Consider the following 19747-nt stretch of genomic DNA (forward strand, 5'->3'; position numbering starts at 1 on the left):
TGTTTAGTGCGCTGGTTCTTAGTGCAGCAGCTTTTGAGGACTGGCTGGCCTTTGGGAACCATCCCAAAGCCGACTGTCCTAAAACCCTCTTCAGTGGTCGAGAGAGAAAGGATGTAACCTGGGTAAGACACTTTTATCAAACTCTAGTCCAGTTCGTCGGGGCAGTAAAACCCTCTTGGCCGAAAGTACGGATGTGGCATGGGCAACTGAGACACTCTCCACTAAAAGTGTTCTCATAGTCATAGTCGGACACGACTGACTATCGTACTCTGGCTCTTAATGCTGCAGCCTTTGACTTTGAGGACTAGTTAGCCTTTGGGAACCATCCCAAAGCCGACTGTCCTAAAACCCTCTTCACGGTCCGAGAGTAAGGATGTGGCATGGGCAACTGAGACACTCTCCACTACAATCAAACTAGCCAGATAGTCGGGACAGCAATTGCCTCCTGTGCTGTTCCGAAAGTCGTAGATGGAACTATCCCAACGCCGACTGTCTTAAAACCCTCTTCGTCTTGAGAGAGAGAGAAGATATAACTTGGGTAAGACACTCTTATCAAACTCTTGTCGGGATAGTCGGAACAGTAGTTGCCTTCTCTGATGCTCTGATAGTCGTAGATGGACAGGACTGACCATCACTGATACATAATCATGTGCAGTCCTCCCGTCTATCAGGAGACACAGTAGCACAGTCGGTTAGGCATTGGACTTTTGACCACGACTGCGACGGGCGCAATAGCCGAGTGGTTAAAGCGTTGGACTTTCAATCTGAGGGTCCCGGGTTCGAATCACGGTGACGGCGCCTGGTGGGTAAAGGGTGGGGATTTTTACGATCTCCCAGGTCAACATATGTGCAGACCTGCTAGTGCCTGAACCCCCTTCGTGTGTAAATGCATGCAGATCAGATACGCACGTTAAAGATCCTGTAATCCATGTCAGCGTTCGGTGGGTTATGGAAACAAGAACATACCCAGCATGCACACCCCCGAAAACGGAGTATGGCTGCCTACATGGCCGGGGGTAAAAACGGTCATACACGTAAAAGCCCACTCGTGTACATACGAGTGAACGTGGGAGTTGCAGCCCACTAACGCAGAAGAAGAAGAAGAAGACCACGACTCTAGTGATCATTGTTCAAGGCTTCGTTTCGATGTGTTGTGTTGTGCCCTTTCGAAAGATATTTAGATCCGATTTTTTTCGACTCCGTCCAGGTATGAATGGGCATCTGACTTCGGTCGGGGAAGGCGAAAAAAAATGGCGGAAGGATAGAGTTGGGCCCAGGCCTTTCTATGCGATGCCCTCTGCACTGTGGATGTGGATTGTAAAAATGGATGTGTGACTGTAAAAAGCTATGGACACCTGCAGTCGCCCCCACCCCCACCCCCCACCCCCCATTTCCCGCTGTCTCTTTATCACCCTACCCGTGCCATCAGATTTATTTCGCTGGTTCTTTTCTGTCTGAGACTGTATAGCCCTCGATCGAATGAAACCGACCTGCTGAAGATTGTGATGAGATTTGTTTTATGGCTTCATGGTGGAAGTCCTGGTGTTAATCTTAGAAATTGGAGATCGACTGACCACGGCCCACAGGGTTTGTGTGTGTGTGTGTGTGTGTGTGTGTGTGTGTGTGTGTGTGTGTGTGTGTGTGTGTGAATGTGAGTATCATTATGTTAAAAGTCTTTCCCGTGTGTATCACAGTGTGTGTGTGTGTGTGTGTGTGTGTGTGTGATGGGTATCTATATGCGAAGGTGTCACATTTGTATGGTTGGTTGCGCACGCGCGCGCATGTATGTGTGTGTGTGTTTAAAAGATTTGTAAAAGTAAATAGTTGTGGCTCTGTCGATTTAAAAAAAAAATCCCAACCTAACCAGCGATTCAAAAGCAATTTTACTATAATCATGAAAAGGAAGTTACAAATTCGCACACCCCTCAGTGCACACGCACACACACACGAACTCTTTTTCACTCATTCACACACACACACACACACACACACACACACACACACACACACACACACACACACAATTATGAAAGTAAAGAAAAAAAAGTAAAGACAATACTCAACCGACCCAACAAAAAAGAAAAATGTTTACAACACAACGAACGGTTTGTTGCGCTTCAATAAACTTCACGCGGCCAGAGAGAGAGAGACAGAGAGAGAGAGAGAGAGTAAAATTCCACAAACAAGAGTTAAAAAGTTTGTAACACCTGCGTTTAACACCTGTTGGGAAGTTAAGTCAACAAGCGACCATAGCCGCTTGTGGTTATGTTAACGTTCTGCCTCAGCTACCACCGTCTGACTGTGGTGTGGAAGTTACCTGTATCACCCCCACAAAGTCTGACTGGGTGTCAGGATAAAGGTTAAAGGTCCCGTCGCCTTTTATGGCCGTCGGGGACAGTGAATTCATACCCACTGTGTCCAGGGCTCGGTATAGGAAAGGCGGGGCCCAGTCCTCTCCTTCCGTCTTATTGCCTCCACCAATCGAAGTCAGGTACTCATTAACACTGGGTGGAATTAGAAAAAAAAAGGGGGGAGTTGAGTGCTTGTTAGTTTTACCCAAGGACACAACACCATGCCGAAACGGGGCCTGGAACCCTGATCACTGGTGAACACTGGGTCAGAACGTGCAACGTCTGACCAGGTTTTGTGTTTAAATCAGAGACAGAGAGAGAGAGGGGAGGGGGGGGGGGGGGTAGAGTGGGCACGTATAATGAGGGAGACAGAGATACAAGCAAAAAGATAAGTAAAAAAAACCCAAAAAAACCTACACACACACACACACACACACACACACACACTATCTCTCTCTCACACACACACACACACACACACACACACACACACACACACACACACACACACACACCACACACACACACACACACCACACACACACACACCCCAACAAAGACAACAACAAAAACACGCACAAACACAAACAAGTAGATCAGAATGCGGAACAGAAAACAGGACAATGGTATTGGTGACGTAGCCATTTCCCGCACTGTGAAGGCATTGTACAAAAAAACAACAAGGAAGGCACTTGTTTTCAGGAAGAGTTTCAGTGGAGGTTAGTGACATGAACAGTGCCCACTTGGGACGAGGAAGTTCATCTGTGATATGTAGGCCTGACAATGTTGTCTCCAACAGTGCTGAAAGGCCTGACTAAGCGCGTTGGGTTACGCTGCTGGTCAGGCATCTGCTTGGCAGATGTGGTGTAGCGTATATGGTTTTGTCCGAACGCAGTGATGCCTCCTTGAGCTACTGAAACTGAAACTGATATTTTTATTTTATTTTGTTCAGTTAAAAAAAAAAGGAATAATAAAAAAAACCGTGTCATTTTCACAAAGAGACAGACAGAGAGACACACAGGCAGAGAGGGGAGAGAACGAGAGAGAAAGACCGACAGAAAAAGGGATAGATATAAAGAGAAACAATCAGAGATAGAGGGAGATAGATAGAAGGAGAGGGAAGAGAGAGAGGAGAGAGACAGACCGACAGAGAGAAACAGAGATATAAAGAGAAACAATCAGAGATAGAGGGAGATAGACAGATAGAAGGAGAGGGAAGAGAAAGAGGAGAGAGACAGACTGACAGAGAGAAACAGGGATATAAAGAGAGACAATCAGAGATAGAGGGAGAGAGACAGAAGGAGAGGGAAGAGAAAGAAGAGAGAAACAGACCGACAGAGAGAAACAGGGATATAAAGAGAGACAATCAGAGATAGAGGGAGAGAGACAGATAGAAAGAGAGAGGGAGGGGAGAGCCAGACAGACAGAGAGGGAAGAGAAAGAGAAGAGAGAAACAGACCGACAGAGAGAAACAGAGATATAGAGAGAGACAGGCAGAGATAGAGGGAGAGAGACAGATAGAAAGAGAGAGGGAGGGGAGAGCCAGACAGACAGAGAGGGAAGAGAAAGAGAAGAGAGAAACAGACCGACAGAGAGAAACAGAGATATAGAGAGAGACAGGCAGAGATAGAGGGAGAGAGACAGAAAGAAAGAGGGAGGGGAGAGCCAGAGGGAGGGGAGAGCCAGACAGAGAGGGAGAGAGACAGATAGAGGGAGGGGAGAGCCAGAGGGAGGGGAGAGCCAGAGGGAGGGGAGAGCCAGACAGAGAGGGAGAGAGACAGATAGAGGGAGGGGAGAGCCAGAGGGAGGGGAGAGCCAGAGGGAGGAGAGAGACAGGTAGAGAGGGAGGGGAGAGACAGACAGAGAGGGAGAGAGACAGGTAGAAAGAGAGAGGGAGGGGAGAGACAGAGAGGGAGAGAGACAGGTAGAAAGAGAGAGGGAGGGGAGAGACAGACAGAGAGGGAGAGAGACAGATAGAAAGAGAGAGGGAGGGGAGAGCCAGACAGAAATAGAGGGAGAGAGACAGACAGAAAGAGAGAGAAGAGAAAGAGGAGACAGACAGACCGACAGAGAGAAGCAGGGATATAAAGAGAGACAGACAAAGATAGAGGGAGAGAGACAGAAAGAGAGGGGAGAGACAGATAGAAAGAGAGAGAGGAAAAAGAAAGAGGAGATAGACAGACCGACAAAGAGAAACAGAGATATAAAGAGAGACAGACAGAGATAGAGGGAGAGAGACAGAAAGAGAGGGGAGACAGATAGAAAGAGAGAGAGGAAAAAGAAAGAGGAGATAGACAGACCGACAAAGAGAAACAGAGATATAAAGAGAGACAGACAGAGATAGAGGGAGAGAGACAGAAAGAGAGGGGAGAGACAGACAGAGAGGGAGGGAAAGAGAAGGAGAGAGACAGTGCGACAGAGAGAAACAGGGATATAAAGAGAGACAGAGATAGAGGGAGAGAGACAGAAAGAAAGAAAGAGGGAGAGAGATAAAGAGAGAGAGGGGGGGAGAGAGAGACAGAGAGGGAATTGAAAGAAAAGGAGACAGATCGTCAGAGAAAAAGAGAGAGCAACAGACAGCGATATAGAGACAGACGGTAAGAGAGAGAGAAACAGAATCACACACACACACACACACACACACACAGAGAGAGAGAGAGAGAGAGAGAGAGATCAAAACAAAGGTACAGTTGATCAGTTCGCGAAGTTGTTGTGCCTTTTCCCTTCACTTTAAACCTCGTTTGAAGTCCTTCATTCCCACCACGCCAACAGACCCACACAGCAGACCACCACCACCCACAGGGTTTGTGAGAAAACAGGTTGAGTAAAGAACTGTTGTTGTGGTCAGAGAGACGGAGGCAGTGTCTGACTGGCGTTGTACTTAAAAATGTGATCCAGCGTTTCACCAGGGACCAGGGTTCGACGGCTTTGTGTCCAAGGACATTGAGAGAGGCACTCTTCTCCTGGTGTCCTCTCTCCACCCAGGTGGGAACGGGTACCTGACGTGGGTTGTGGGGGGAGCGGGGGGGGTGCGGGGGGGTGGTTAAAACGGTGGAAGGAAATCAGTTGTTTGTTTTTTTGTGTGAAATTTGTTGATCGCAAGGCAGAGAGCGTGTTTGAAAGTGGAGAATGTTTAACTTTTGATGTTAATTACCACTGCTGTTAACTGCCCCAAAGGGGGTCGAAGGATGAAATATTCCTGACAAAATTGACAGATTCTTGTAACAAATCGCTTTGTACATGTGTTGCCGGTGACAATTTTTTTATGTTTTTTTTTTTTTTTTTTTTTTTTGTGCGTGTTGATTTTTATGTCTACTAGAAAATGCGGACAATTTTTCACGCAGGAACATAAGGTTCCCATCCGATGTTCTGTTGTGGGATATATTGTGAAGCACGTGAACGCCGTTTTTTTTTAAACTGTGAATTGTTAACATTAGGCCAGTTCCGTTTCCCTGAACTGGTTTATTTTTGCTGATGCCAGTCATTGCTGTTTGACTTGTGGGCCAGCAGCATTCCCGTTGTGAACAGCATACTGGACATAAGGTATTTATTGATTTGTTTTATTTTGCCGAAGAAACTAAATATTTTTGTTCTTGATAATTTTTCCAATATTCGACTAAGACTGGTTTGTGTTTAATGTGGAAAAAGATTTTACTTAAAAAAATACGTGAGTTGAATATTGATGTGTTGGAGACGCTCCAAGTTGAATAATTTTGGGAGCTGCTTGGTATGAGGTAAGCGTGAACACTTTGATCTGTATTCATTGGGGGCAGACATCTGGTTGAGTCAGGAGACTTATGGGGATACTTTAATTTCGTTTTGATGGAGACGCTGGACCACAGCCGTCCCGGGGAGAGACGACCTGCTGAGGAAGAGCGGCCATGCCAGGAGCTACTTCCAACGGCGGACCACCCATTGGTGTGGTGCCCAGTGTTCCACGGCGTCCGTCGGGGTGTGTGTCGGCGCCTGAGATGTGGGCGGCCGTCATTGTAGTGTGTGTGTTTAGTTACTTTTTGTTTATAGTTTTTGAGTGCGTTGGAAAAAAAAAAAAGGAATTTTTTTTTTGAGTGAATTTGCATAACGAATTTTTTTTTTTTGATTGAGTTGGGAAATGAACACTTATTTTCTTTCTTTGATTATATTTTTATTAATATTATTGAGTTAATCAAAAAGTAAAAGAAAATGTGAGTTTGCGTTCTTCTAAAAAAAACAACTTGATTCGCGTTCGTTTTGTGCTTTTTTTTTTGTTCGGATGGAGTGCCGGTTGAAAGTAACACAGGCCTACGGATTTAAGAAAAATAATCCGTTACAATTCTGTTGGCCTGTTGTCTTTGATTCTGTTCGCGATGCGAAACAGCGCGTTGACATGGGCGGGCTGGGAAAGTTTAGGTGTTTAGACAACTTGTTATATTGTTTTAGGCGTTGCCTTATGTGCGTTACAGTGTCGTGCGGTTAAAATCAAATCGCGTACACCTGTCTGTCTGATTGTCTGTCTTTCACAGTGACACACGTAAACAGTCACGTCCGTGCGCACGCACACACAATAGACACAGACATGCCCAGATACTTGTACGCACCCGCGCACGCGCGCACACGCACACACACACATGCATCCATGGTTTGTCGCTCTCAGTGTCTCTCGCTACACTACACTACACTGCCATGACGCTACACTACACACCACACTACTCCACAGAAAACCACACATTACACCACACCACACTACACACCACACGGACACCACACCACACGGACACCACACCACACGGACACCACACCGCACCACACCACCCATTCCCATTCCACAACATCACATTAATTCCATGTTTCAGATGAACAAGGCCACGTGGCGAGGCACGACCCACACCAGACCCCTCGCTAAACGGCTCAGCACTTGACTCCTGTGTACAGATGTATCGACCGCATTGATCCTTCACTGCACACACACACACGTGTGCATGTGTGTGTCTCGACACTCTCACAGTCTTCAGCTCCGGTGGACCCATTTCAGCAAGTTCACGGACGACGTAGCTCACGTGCTGTGTCGATCCGCTTCAACCAGCAAGAACTGAGGTCTGGCTGTGTCGAGTCAAGAACTGGGTTGCCGCGTGTCGTAACACCATCTGTGGAAGGTTGGTTTGACGGGTTTAAGGTGGTGTTGGGGTAATTGAATTGATTCACGCTGTCATAATCCCCTCCCCCCTCCCGCCCAATCCTTTTACTGCCTACTCTCCCTCCCCTCCCTCACCTCGCTCCCGCCGCCCCCCCCCCCCCCCCGCCCCCCCCCCACTTCTTTCATCGTCACACATGCTCAGACCATATGTGACAGGGTCAGCACAGCTTGGTGTGTGTGTGTGAGCGTGCAATATATTATCACTCTCTGCTGGTGTTTTCGCCTTGATCATGTCGGTCTGAAGACTTATGTGGGTTTTTTTGGGGTTTTTTTTTATTATTATTTTTTTTTATCAGTTGCCATCTACCTTCTCGCTCAGATACACACACAGATACACATACAGTTGCACAGACACACACAGACGCAGGTACAGACGCGCGCGCACACACACACACACACACACATAAGTAAGGGCGAAACATATGGCACAAAGTAGGAGCAATTGTTTTCGATCAAGTTTTGCTGCAGGAGAAGAATCATCGTGAAATGAAAAGATTCGCGATCATTAAGACACATCAACCAGCTAGACCAAGTTCAGAAACAAAAAATGCTCGTTTTAAACCGGACCTTGCCAATAGGGAAACAAACCCGAATGGTCATCACATGTCCACCGTATCTTGCATAAGGCTTTTAGCGAGGACCACTTCTGACCACCTTCGTGATACTGGCCGATAAATTTGCCTGTGCCTGTCAGTGATCAAATCAAGTCTTCTTCAAACAGTGATAGTCGCTGGCAGTGAACACCCAACAGCAAACTGATCCAAGATTGTCAAGTGCAAGGGGAAGGTATTGATCAACACAACCCCGATAAAAGCGGCAGGGGTTTTGTACGGAAGCTTTCTTATTATTTCCCACCAACCAGTGACATCCTTTGTACGTCACCCCACCCCCTCCTTCCCTCACACAAAAGCGCTGATGAGAGACAGCTGGGAACATTGTGTGTGTCCGGAAGTGTTTCGGCATTGAGGCGCATTGGTTGTGGCCACGGTACAGTGACTGCGTGACGGGTCGCCCGTCCTGTCAGCTGGTCAGCTTCGTAACATCACACGGTGGAGTGAAGAACCCCTCGGGCAGAGTTGACTGTAATGACCGGTTGGCTTGCATCCTCGAGGCTAAGTTGTTGAGGGCTTGGGTCTCAGCTTTTGTGAAGGTTTCGTTGTCTGGGGGGTGAAGCCCTGGACATCTGTTCGGTTGTTTGGGCCTTGTGGCGTTCTCGAGGGGAGTCCTTTCTGTCTGAAGAGGTGTGAAGGCCTGGCTGTTCGTCTGACATTTCTATGAGGACCTCCTGGCTGTTTTAATTGGGGCGAAGTCCTGAATTCTTTTGGCGTTCCGAGGAGAAAATTCTCGGAGCCCCATTGGCGAAGAGTCCGATTTCTGTGTACTGTTCTCAGCCAATGAAAACGACACCACTGCCAACGCTATACTGTGGTCACGTGAGTTGTGTTGTCATTACACCCTCGTCCAGGTTTCCCTCCACACACCATCTGGTTGGTCACGAGGAGACAAGCGGATTTTTCTCGTGCTGTTTGGGCCTGGACAGAACGTCGACAAGTTTGCTTCGCGTCACCTGTGCGGCATTGTAAGAAAGATACACACTCAAGTTTTACTCGGGCACAAAGTTACTGACTTGGGAAAAGGTAAGCCATGCCTTAAGTGTTGATATTTTGTTCAGGCTACTGAGACTGTTGGTTTCCATGTCTTAGTTTGGGCAGGTCGTTTGATGAAACGTGTTTGACTTCATGACAACTAAAACGATATTTATATAACGGCAGATTAGAAATCACTGGAAAAACCAAACGAACTTTTTTGTATTTAAAAAATCTACGTTTTATGTTGAATACAGACTGTGATCATATAGGTCCAGCCCAGTGATAGTTCTCCGTGTGACCATTATTTTCCCTGTGTGAAGTAAAGCAGTGTGCCATACGTGACCTGTAAAATACCGAACAGTGTGCAATACCACTCTCCCAGCAGAGTGCTATGTGAAAACAAGCTGTCCATACGAGTGCACTGCTGAACAACGTCACTGATTTCACAGTCATAGCTCCTGATCATTTATTATACTCATTAACTTGCTGTCAATTTTAGTATTAACGAATTAACAGCTCTGGTGTTTTCACATCGCCGTTGTAACCACTGTTTTCAATTTCCACCAGCAAACTGAACCACAGGGCTGACCGAAGAAACGATAGGTGTACAGTGACGAGAAGTGGTAGAATTCATTATGAACAGAATTTATCATATTGGTCTGTGTTTCACCGTGACAGACGACGCGTACAATTTGGAGGTTGTTGACGGGCGCAATAGCCGAGTGGTTAAAGCGTTGGACTGTCAATCTGAGGGTCCCGGGTTCGAATCACGGTGACGGCGCCTGGTGGGTCAAGGGTGGAGCTTTTTACGATCTCCCAGGTCAACATATGTGCAGACCTGCTAGTGCCTGAACCCCCTTCGTGTGTATATACAAGCAGAAGATCAAATATGCACGTTAAAGATCCCGTAATCCATGTCAGTGTTCGGTGGGTTATGGAAACAAAAACATACCCGGCATGCACACCCCCAAAAACGGAGTATGGCTGCCTACATGGCGGGGTAAAAACGGTCATACACGTAAAAGCCCACTCGTGTGCATACGAGTGAACGTGGGAGTTGCAGCCCACGAACGCAGAAGGAGGTTGTTGATTCAACAACCACTGACTGAGATAACATTGTCGCTCACACATCCTTCAGGTCCATGCAGTACACATACCAGCGAGTTGTCAAGCCGCGTCTTCGCTGATAACTGTTGCTTGAACGTCTCCAGATGAAGTGATAAAACCATTCAAGTAGTTGTTGGCCACCAGACGAACTCTGCCGTTGACTATGTGACCGTCGTGTTATTCTGGGCTTGCTAAAACTCGTCCATTCCATTTCCCATCGTTGTCCTCTTCAGCAGCTACAACGGGGTGTGGGTGTGTGTGTGTGTGCCGTGGAAGCTGCGATGTGTAGCCTGGAAATGAGTGTGTGAAGGATGGGGGAGAAGGGGGGGGGGTAAGGTGGTGCAGGGTAATGTGTGTGTGTGTTGGTGCTTATGTGCATTTGATTGTTTTCATGTCTGTGAAACTGCATGTTTGTTGCATATGTTATGCATGTGTGTGTGTATGTGTGAATGTGTGTCTGCATGTTTTACATTTATTTGCTTATTTATCATTATTGTTTTTAGTTGTTGTTGTTGTTTTGTGTGTGTGTGTGTGTGTGTGCGCGCGCGCGCGCTTAGAATTGACTTGCGCGATTTTGCGCGAAGATTTTGCGCCATATAATTATTAGTAGTAGTATTTTTATGTTTTTTTCTTTCTTTTTTTTTTTTCTCGAGGCCTGACTACGCGCGTTGGGTCGCTCCTGGCCAGACATCTGCTTGGCAGATGTGGTGTAGCGTATATGGATTTGACCGGGCCGAACGCATTGACGCCTCCTGGAGCTACTGATATTGATACCAATACTTTCCTTTCAGTCGGGTTTGTGAAGGGGGATTGTGAACATAACTGTACATGTCCACTATACAACTCTTATATAAAAACTTCTCATCTTCATTATGGTTACAAAAGAGCAAGGGGTAGTGGAGGCGGTGGGGGGGTGGGGGGGATTGCAGTCTAGGGAGTCAGCCAGTTTGACAGTGGTGTGTATGATCATCCTTCAGTCGGCTTTGTGAACAAAGATTGTGGGGGGTGGGGGGGGGGGGAATGTGCTCGTTCACTATACTACCATTTTAAACCTTTAAACTAAGAATGTCAGAAAAATGTACTTGACTACGTTATTAAACCTTGTCACCTTCATTGTGATTGTAATATCGCAAGGGAGGGGGGTGGGGGGGGGGCACGAATAACGTCCTAACTATGAGTTATCTAACTTACTAGTGGTGTGGTGGAGGAGGGTTGTAACTCAGGTCCTAACTGGGAATGATCCTACTTGACAGAGAGGCACGGGTTGTCCCCACACTGAACCACGCGACTGACGATGCCGACGCCGGTGGTGAGCGAGGCAGAGGCCCTGCTGGAGGCGGTGAAGGAGGGCCGGGAGGCCAAGGTTCGAGCCCTGCTGACGGGCGGCGGCCGTGTGGACGTGACGGACGGCGAGGGGAGGACGGCCTTCCACTGGGCCTGTCAGCACGGGCACCTCCACGTGCTCTGCCTGCTGCTGTCGCACGTGCCGGCCAACCTGCTGTCCGTCTCCTCCCACAACGAGGGGGTCAGGGTGTGCTCCGCCTGCAGACGGTCGCGCGGCTTCAGCGGCGTGCACAGGAGCGAGCTGCACGTGGGCAGGCTTCAGGGCCAGCCCGGCGCCTTGCTGCCTCGCCGGGGGGACCCTCAGCACGCCAAGGACACGAGGAGTGAAGAAGAGAAGGACTTCACGGGGGACGTGGGTCATATAGGAGACGGCAGGTCTTTAACCTCGACCGGAAGTGACGCTAGGAGCGACCTGTGCACGTGCCACAGCCGCCCAGCCAGTCACGTGATCAACCGGCGTGACGGCAGGGGGCAGACGGCGCTGCACGTGGCGGTGAACTACCGGCGGGCGGACGTGGCGTCGTTCCTGGTGACGCTGCCCTTCTGCCAGGTGGACACGGCGGACCAGGCCGGCAACACTCCGCTGCACCGCGCTGTCCACAACGGCCTGTCCACCCTCGCCTGCCTGCTGTGTGACGCCGGGGCGGACGTGCGCGCCGCCAACGCGCAGTTCCTGACGCCCTTGCACGAGGCCATCCGCGGCGCCGACCACCACGTGGTGCGCACGCTCTTGGCACGCGGCTGTGACGTCAACGCCGTGACGAAGAGCGCGGCAGCGCCCACCCCGTTCCTGACCGCCGTGTTCTACTACAAGATCGCCACCCGGCCCGCGGCCTACGCCCCGTTTCTCGACTCCACGCTCCGCTTGTTGATCGAGGCGGGGTGTCGGCTGTCGCAAGGCGACTCGCAGTGGACTCCTCTCTCCGCCGCCATCGACATCGACAACAGCTTCATCGCCTCGCTGCTGCTCTTCAACGGATGCCGCGTCACAAACACCAACAACTACACCACCACCACCTCGTCCTCCTCCCGCCGAAGCAGCATGAGCATCACAGGCCGCAGCCTGCTGGTGGAGGCGTTCTCGCGCTGCGAGGGTCACGTGGTCAGGCTGCTCGTGCTGTGCGGCTACCATCCCACCCTGGAGGAGGTGGACTGCTGCTCGCGCCGCATCCCTTCCTTCTCGCCGCTTTTCTACCGCATTTCATCCAGCTCCGAGCGTGCCGCCGTCCGCGACAAGGCCGAGCTGCTGGGCTGGCTGCGTCAGCGCACGCGCAGCCCGCGTTCCTTGCTGGATGCGAGCCGCGTGGCGGTGAGGGCGGCGCTGAACGGGGCGGCAGGGGACACGTCCATCCTGGGCCGGCTGCCCGGGCTGCCCCTGCCCAAGGTGTTGAGGGACTACGTGGGGCTCAGCGACTTCACCGAGGACTTGCAACAGTGAGGTGAAACGTGGCTTTCGTGACAGACTACGTTTTAACCCAATGTTCAGTTCTCTCTGTGTGTTTGTCGTGGTAAACTTTAACATTCTCTGCAAATACTTTGTCAGTTGACACCAAATTTGGCATAAAATAGGAAAAATTCAGTTCGTTCCAGTCATCTTGTTTAAAACAATATTGCATCTCTGGAATGGGCACAAAAATATATATATATGAAAAAGAAGCCAAGTTATATGCAAACTGAAATAAATGTTATTTTTTAATTTTTTTTTATTCTCTAAACTTGGCACTTTGATCTGATATTCGACACAACAACAAGAGCAGTCATTTTTATCATTTTTTGTTCAAACAGGAACTTCTTTTGCTAAGCATGGAAGTTATATTTCTGGTGCATGTCTTTGCTGCAGATAGTAAAAAAGGGAAATTAATCTGTAATTAATGCCAGGGGGGTTAATTTGCTTTAAACTGTTCTTTCTCATTTTAAACATTACATTTTGGTACGTGTAACTAAACTTGTACATCTATCTAGATCCAGAGAAAACGGCTAAATGTTGCAGTGTGATTGCGGCGATAGCCACGTCTCCTTTACCGCGGACTTAAAACTGAAGAATTTTTAATTGTCCTTAAAGATTTTTTGAATGCCCAAGATACACTGGAATAATATGATTTAAACAGCGTTCTCAATGCGAATACGCAATCAATTTATCGCCCTTAAAAAAAAAAAAAGCATGTTTGAATGTTAAATTTTTCGAACGTCAGTTTAAGGAGCCACGATAGTATGAGTAAGACAGTTTCTTCTCACCCGAACACGTGGGGTTCGAATCTGCGGTCAGGCTTTTTAAAAAAAAATTTTTAACAACCTGAAGCTTTATAATAACAAATACAGAACACATTTTAACGATTAGATTTTTTTTTTTTTTTTTTTTAAGTGTATCACAAGTGAGTCTTGTTTTAAAAAAAAAAAAAAAAATTTATTCATCCCCAGTGTGTGTGTGTGGAAGAAACGAGGGAGTGAGCAAACCGATAGATAACTACAAATGCAGCTGGGAAGAGAACGAAAGAGAAAATTCTCTCATTGTCTCCTTTTTTTCTTTCTTTTTTTTTTTTTTTTTGTAGGTTCATGCGTTTCTCAACTTGAGGATTTGCATCAGAAGCATAGCTGATTATTTCTCGCTTCTCTACACCCCCCCATCTCCCTTCCTCTCTCCCTAACCCCCCCCCCCCCCCCCCCCCAACCCCTCAACCCCCCCCCCCCCCCCCCCTCCTCCACCTCCAGTTCTTACAATAGTGGTGACGTCGTGAATCTCTTTCCCACGCATATTTTTGGATTGACCAGTTTCGTATTAACGCGTTGACAATCTCATCCGCACGCATGCTACTCATTTGTTTATGGCATGAGTGGCAAAGGAGTTCATTCTAGTCATGCAGTCCTCCAGATTTGTGATGGGCGTTGATTTCAAATTTTGTTGTTGTTTTTTTTATATTTTGAGAGTCGAGAACTCTCTGGCATTTGTTCAGGTCTTGTCCGTCTGTCTTTGGCATGTGTGTGTGTGTGTGTGTGTGTGTGTGTGTGTGTGTGTGTGTGTGAAAGAGAGGAGGGGCGGAGGGGCAGAGGGGGGAAGCAGGGAAGAAATTCCCACTGTTGGGAGTTAATAGCTCATTGGCCGACTCGCATGAAAAGATCTACCCTTGTTACAGAGAGACAGACAGACAGAGACAAAGAGAGACAGGCAGACAGACGGAGACAGACGGACAGACAGACAGACATAGGGGAGACAGAGAGGGGGAGGCAGAGACACATGCAAGTAGGGAACAAAAAAGTGAAGAGTCAAAGAAACAACAGCAGAGGCTTCCGAGAACAAGAGGCGGATACATAGGCCCTACATGTATAATACTGACTTACCGCTAAGCTCCTGACACTGAGAGAGGGAGAGAGAGAGAGAGAAACAAAAAGACAGACAGAGAGGGGATGAAACAAAAAGTGGCTAGTCAGGGAAACAGCCACAATGGGTCCTCATACCAAGAGGCGGAAACATCGTACTTACCGATATACTTCCGTGACCAGGACACCGTTCTTCCTATCCACATGAGTCGTTACAATGTCGTCACTCGCTCACGTGTTGTCACGTGTATGTGGTGTGTGTTTGTGCGTGTGTGTGTGTGTGTGTTTGCGTGTGTGTGTGTGTGTGTGTGTGTGTGTGTGTGTGCGCGCGCGCGCGCTCGGATGTGTGTGTGTGTGTGTGTGAGAGAGAGAGAGAGAGAGGCGAAAGGGATGTGTCCATGTTCTTTTGTGAGTAAATATCGGGCACATTCTCTGTTTGAACTCGGAAAAACTCGACATTACTGATATGACTGTTTTTACTTAAAAATTTGAAATAAAATGTTCGCGTTTGCGATTTTATCTTTAATGTTACAATCCGCTTATACATGCGGAACATGACATGGAATTAGTTTTTAAGCGTAGTTTCTTTTTTCTTTTCTTTTTTTTCTTCTTTTTTTTCTTTTCTTTTTTTCTTAAATAATCCCTTTTCACGGGATTGTTTTCAACGTATTTGTTAAAAAGTGCCGATAGTGTAGTGAATCAGTAATCTCAAGGTTTCGTATATATACGGGAATGGGTCATGTTTAGGGTATGCATTTGTATTTGTATTTCTTTTTGTCACAACAGATGTCTCTGTGTGAAATTCGGGCTGCTTTCCCCAGGGAGAGCGCGTCGCTTCACTACAGCGCCACCTTTTTTTTTTTATTATTTATTCCTGCGTGCAGTTTCATTTGTTTTCGTTTTTTTATCGAAGCGGATTTTTCTACAGAATTTTGCCAGGAACAACCCTTTTGTTGCCGTGGGTTCTTTTACGTGCCCTAAGTGCATGCTGCACACGGGAACTCGGTTTATCGTCTCTTCCGAATGACAAGCGTCCAGCAGACCACCACTCTAGGTCTAAGTGAAGGGGGAGAAAACATCGGCGGCTGAGCCGTGATTCGAACCAGCACGCTCAGATTCTCTCGCTTCCAAGGCGGACGCGTTACCTCAAGGCCATCACTAGGCAAGCTCCAGTTAGGACCCAGTCAGTCACTGCAAGCCACTCGGAAGTTTTCACCATTGTGATGAAAGCTTTAATAAACTGCGGGGGAAGTCCTCTTGTTCAGAGACTGGCCCGTCGTCTGTCGGGTTTGTTGAGATTGTGCGTGTACCTTTAAGACTTGGCACTCTTTTGGTTGTTTTGGGACTTAAGTAATGCTGTTTGTGTGTGTGTGTGTGTGTTTGTGTCGTTGTGCGTGTATGCATGTGTGTTCTCAATTGTGTGTGCGTGTGCGTGTGTACTTAGTCGTGTGCGTGCGTATGTGTTTGTCATTGTGCGTTCGTGTGAGTGTCATTGTGTGTGCGTATGTGTCGTATACCTGTGTATCACGGTGTGTCCACGAGCACATGCATCATGCATGTCTGATTTAAGGTTTCCACATGCAGAGAAGTTAAGTTTTTCTTCGTTCAGTCATCGTTTTTAATTTGCAGTTCGTGCCATTCCTGTTGCTGGTGGATGAGTAGTTTGCGTGAAACTTGTGGTGTTTGTGTGTGAAAAATACCTTAGATTGCATGCTAGTAACACATGTGCAAATATGATCATGTTGGTGCGTGACCTTTCTGTTTTAAAGCATATACTTGCTGTTTTTGTGGTGTGCATGCGTATTTATACATGCTATGTGTGTGTGTGGTGTGTGTGCTTTTTTTTTCTTTTTACATGTAAATTTGTTTCTTCTTACTTGTATTTAAGTGAAATACGCAATTTGATCAGACTCAGGAAAAGTGTTGGCCCCGCCAACACAGATTCAAAATCATGATATATTTATCAGTATTATGACTTTTCCAGAAACGTGCACATTGTGCTGTGTTGATTTTATCATTAACGTCATCGCTGCCACCAGCGACTCCGATTTAGCGTGAGTGGCGTTAGCATCATTGCCATGTGCTGTGTTGATTTTATTGTTGCTATCATCATTAACTGATTTAGTGTGAATTTTGGAGTTATGACTGCCATGAGCTGTTGATTTTTATCGTTATCATCAACTGATTTAGTGAGAAATTTGGTGTTATCACATCCAAGTGCTGTGTTGATTTTATCGTTATCATCATCAACTGATTTCGTGAGAAATTTGGTGTTATCACAGCCAAGTGCTGTGTTGATTTTATCGTTATCAGCACTGCAATCATCATTGACTGATGTGGACAAAATGGTGTTAGTGGCGTTATACTTGCAATAAGTAGGTTTCATTGTTTTCACATTGAGAGTGGGCAAGAAAGAGAGCAAGCATTCTTTGTCAAGTTTATTTTGGTATTTTGTAGGATACATGCGCAAGCTATTTATTTGCTTGTCATGAATGTGACAGTGAATTTACCAGTGGTTTGTGGTGTGGGTGCTGTGTAACGTTTTGCTTGCTCGGCAGTTTTAAATGGTTTTATGGTTGGTGTTCATCATTTTGTGTTAAAATTAGGAAAAAGTTCTCAATAAAACTGAAATTGTGTTCAGCATTTATGCAAATTTTTTACGCACGCACGCACGTACGTCTACAGTATGTCAAGAATAGCAGCAGCGCGCGCTGCTGCTTCTTGACATACTGTAGATGTTGACACATAAAGTCACCAATGATCGCACGCACGCACGCACGCACGCACGCACGCACGCACGCACGCACGCACGCACGCACGCACGCACGCACGCACGCACGCACGCACGCACGCACGCACGCACGCACGCACGCACGCACGCACGCACGCACGCACGCACGCACGCACGCACGCACGCACGCACGCACGCACGCACGCACGCACGCACGCACGCACGCACGCACGCACGCACGCACGCACGCACGCACGCACGCACGCACGCACGCACGCACGCACGCACGCACGCACGCACGCACGCACGCACGCACGCACGCACGCACGCACGCACGCACGCACGCACGCACGCACGCACGCACGCACGCACGCACGCACGCACGCACGCACGCACGCACGCACGCACGCACGCACGCACGCACGCACGCACGCACGCACGCACGCACGCACGCACGCACGCACGCACGCACGCACGCACGCACGCACGCACGCACGCACGCACGCACGCACGCACGCACGCACGCACGCACGCACGCACGCACGCACGCACGCACGCACGCACGCACGCACGCACGCACGCACGCACGCACGCACGCACGCACGCACGCACGCACGCACGCACGCACGCACGCACGCACGCACGCACGCACGCACGCACGCACGCACGCACGCACGCACGCACGCACGCACGCACGCACGCACGCACGCACGCACGCACGCACGCACGCACGCACGCACGCACGCACGCACGCACGCACGCACGCACGCACGCACGCACGCACGCACGCACGCACGCACGCACGCACGCACGCACGCACGCACGCACGCACGCACGCACGCACGCACGCACGCACGCACGCACGCACGCACGCACGCACGCACGCACGCACTTACTTACTTACTTACTTACTTACTTACTTCTTGACATACTGTAGATGTTGACACATAAAGTCACCAATGATTGCATGCATATAAAATGTTTCTATTAAATACTAAGCCTTCAGCCACAAGTATACAACGTGCATACACAGAACATACGGAAATGAAATTAAACCACACAACTGCAGCAGTTCACTGAAAAAAAAAAAAAAAAAAAAACCCAACTGAAGCATCTGAGCCATCAAATATGGTATAAAGAAAAATCAGTCTTTATGAAAACAAATTGGGCTTCACACACACACACACACACACACACACACACACACACACACACACACACATGTAGACACATGATATATAGACATACATAAATACACACACACATGTAGACACATACATACACATAAACACACACACACACATGTAGACACATGTATAGACACATACATACACAAATACACACACACACACACAAATGTAGACACATATATAGACACATACATACACACAAACACACACACACACATGTAGTAAAATACACACACACACACACATACAGACAAACACACACACACACACACACACTCACATGTAGACAAACACAAACACACACACTCGCATGTAGACATATATTCACACACACACACACACACACACACACATGTAGACAAAAATATAGAAACACACACACACACACAAATGTAGACACATACATACACATAAACACACAAATGTAGACACATATATAGACACATACACATAAACACACACACACATACATGTAGACACATATATAGACACATAGACACACACACACACACACACACATGTAGTAAAAGAAATATATATACACACACACACACATGTAGACAAATACACACACACACACAACACACACACACACACACACACACATGTAGACAAATACACACACACACACACACACACACATGTAGACAAATACACACACACACACATATTTAGACACACACACACACACACACACACGCACACATGTAGACAAATACACACACACACACACACACACACACATAGACACACACACATGTAGACAAATACACACACACACACACATATGTAGACAAACACACACACACACTCACATGTAGACAAATATATACACACGCACACACACACACGTATGTAGACAAACACACACACACACACACACACACACACATAGACACACACACATGTAGACAAATACGCACACACACACACACACACACACACAC

The 19747-nt window shown here is 47.8% G+C and overlaps 1 protein-coding gene across 2 annotated transcripts in view; it reads left to right on the forward strand.

Moving 5' to 3' along the window:
• The window catches only part of LOC143300499 (uncharacterized), a 31048-nt gene extending 17178 nt beyond the window's left edge, over window positions 1–13870 (forward strand). For both annotated transcript variants that reach the window (XM_076614220.1, XM_076614222.1), the window contains exons 2-3: window positions 7184–7483; window positions 11474–13870. In XM_076614220.1, the coding sequence (XP_076470335.1) occupies window positions 11515–13002 (1488 nt within the window). In that variant the 5' untranslated portion in view covers window positions 7184–7483; window positions 11474–11514 and the 3' untranslated portion in view covers window positions 13003–13870. The remainder of the gene's footprint in view (window positions 1–7183; window positions 7484–11473) is intronic.
• The last annotated feature ends 5877 nt before the right edge of the window (window positions 13871–19747 follow it).

This window comes from Babylonia areolata, chromosome 26, assembly GCF_041734735.1.
Source record: "Babylonia areolata isolate BAREFJ2019XMU chromosome 26, ASM4173473v1, whole genome shotgun sequence".
Taxonomy (NCBI): Eukaryota; Metazoa; Mollusca; class Gastropoda; order Neogastropoda; family Buccinidae; genus Babylonia; species Babylonia areolata.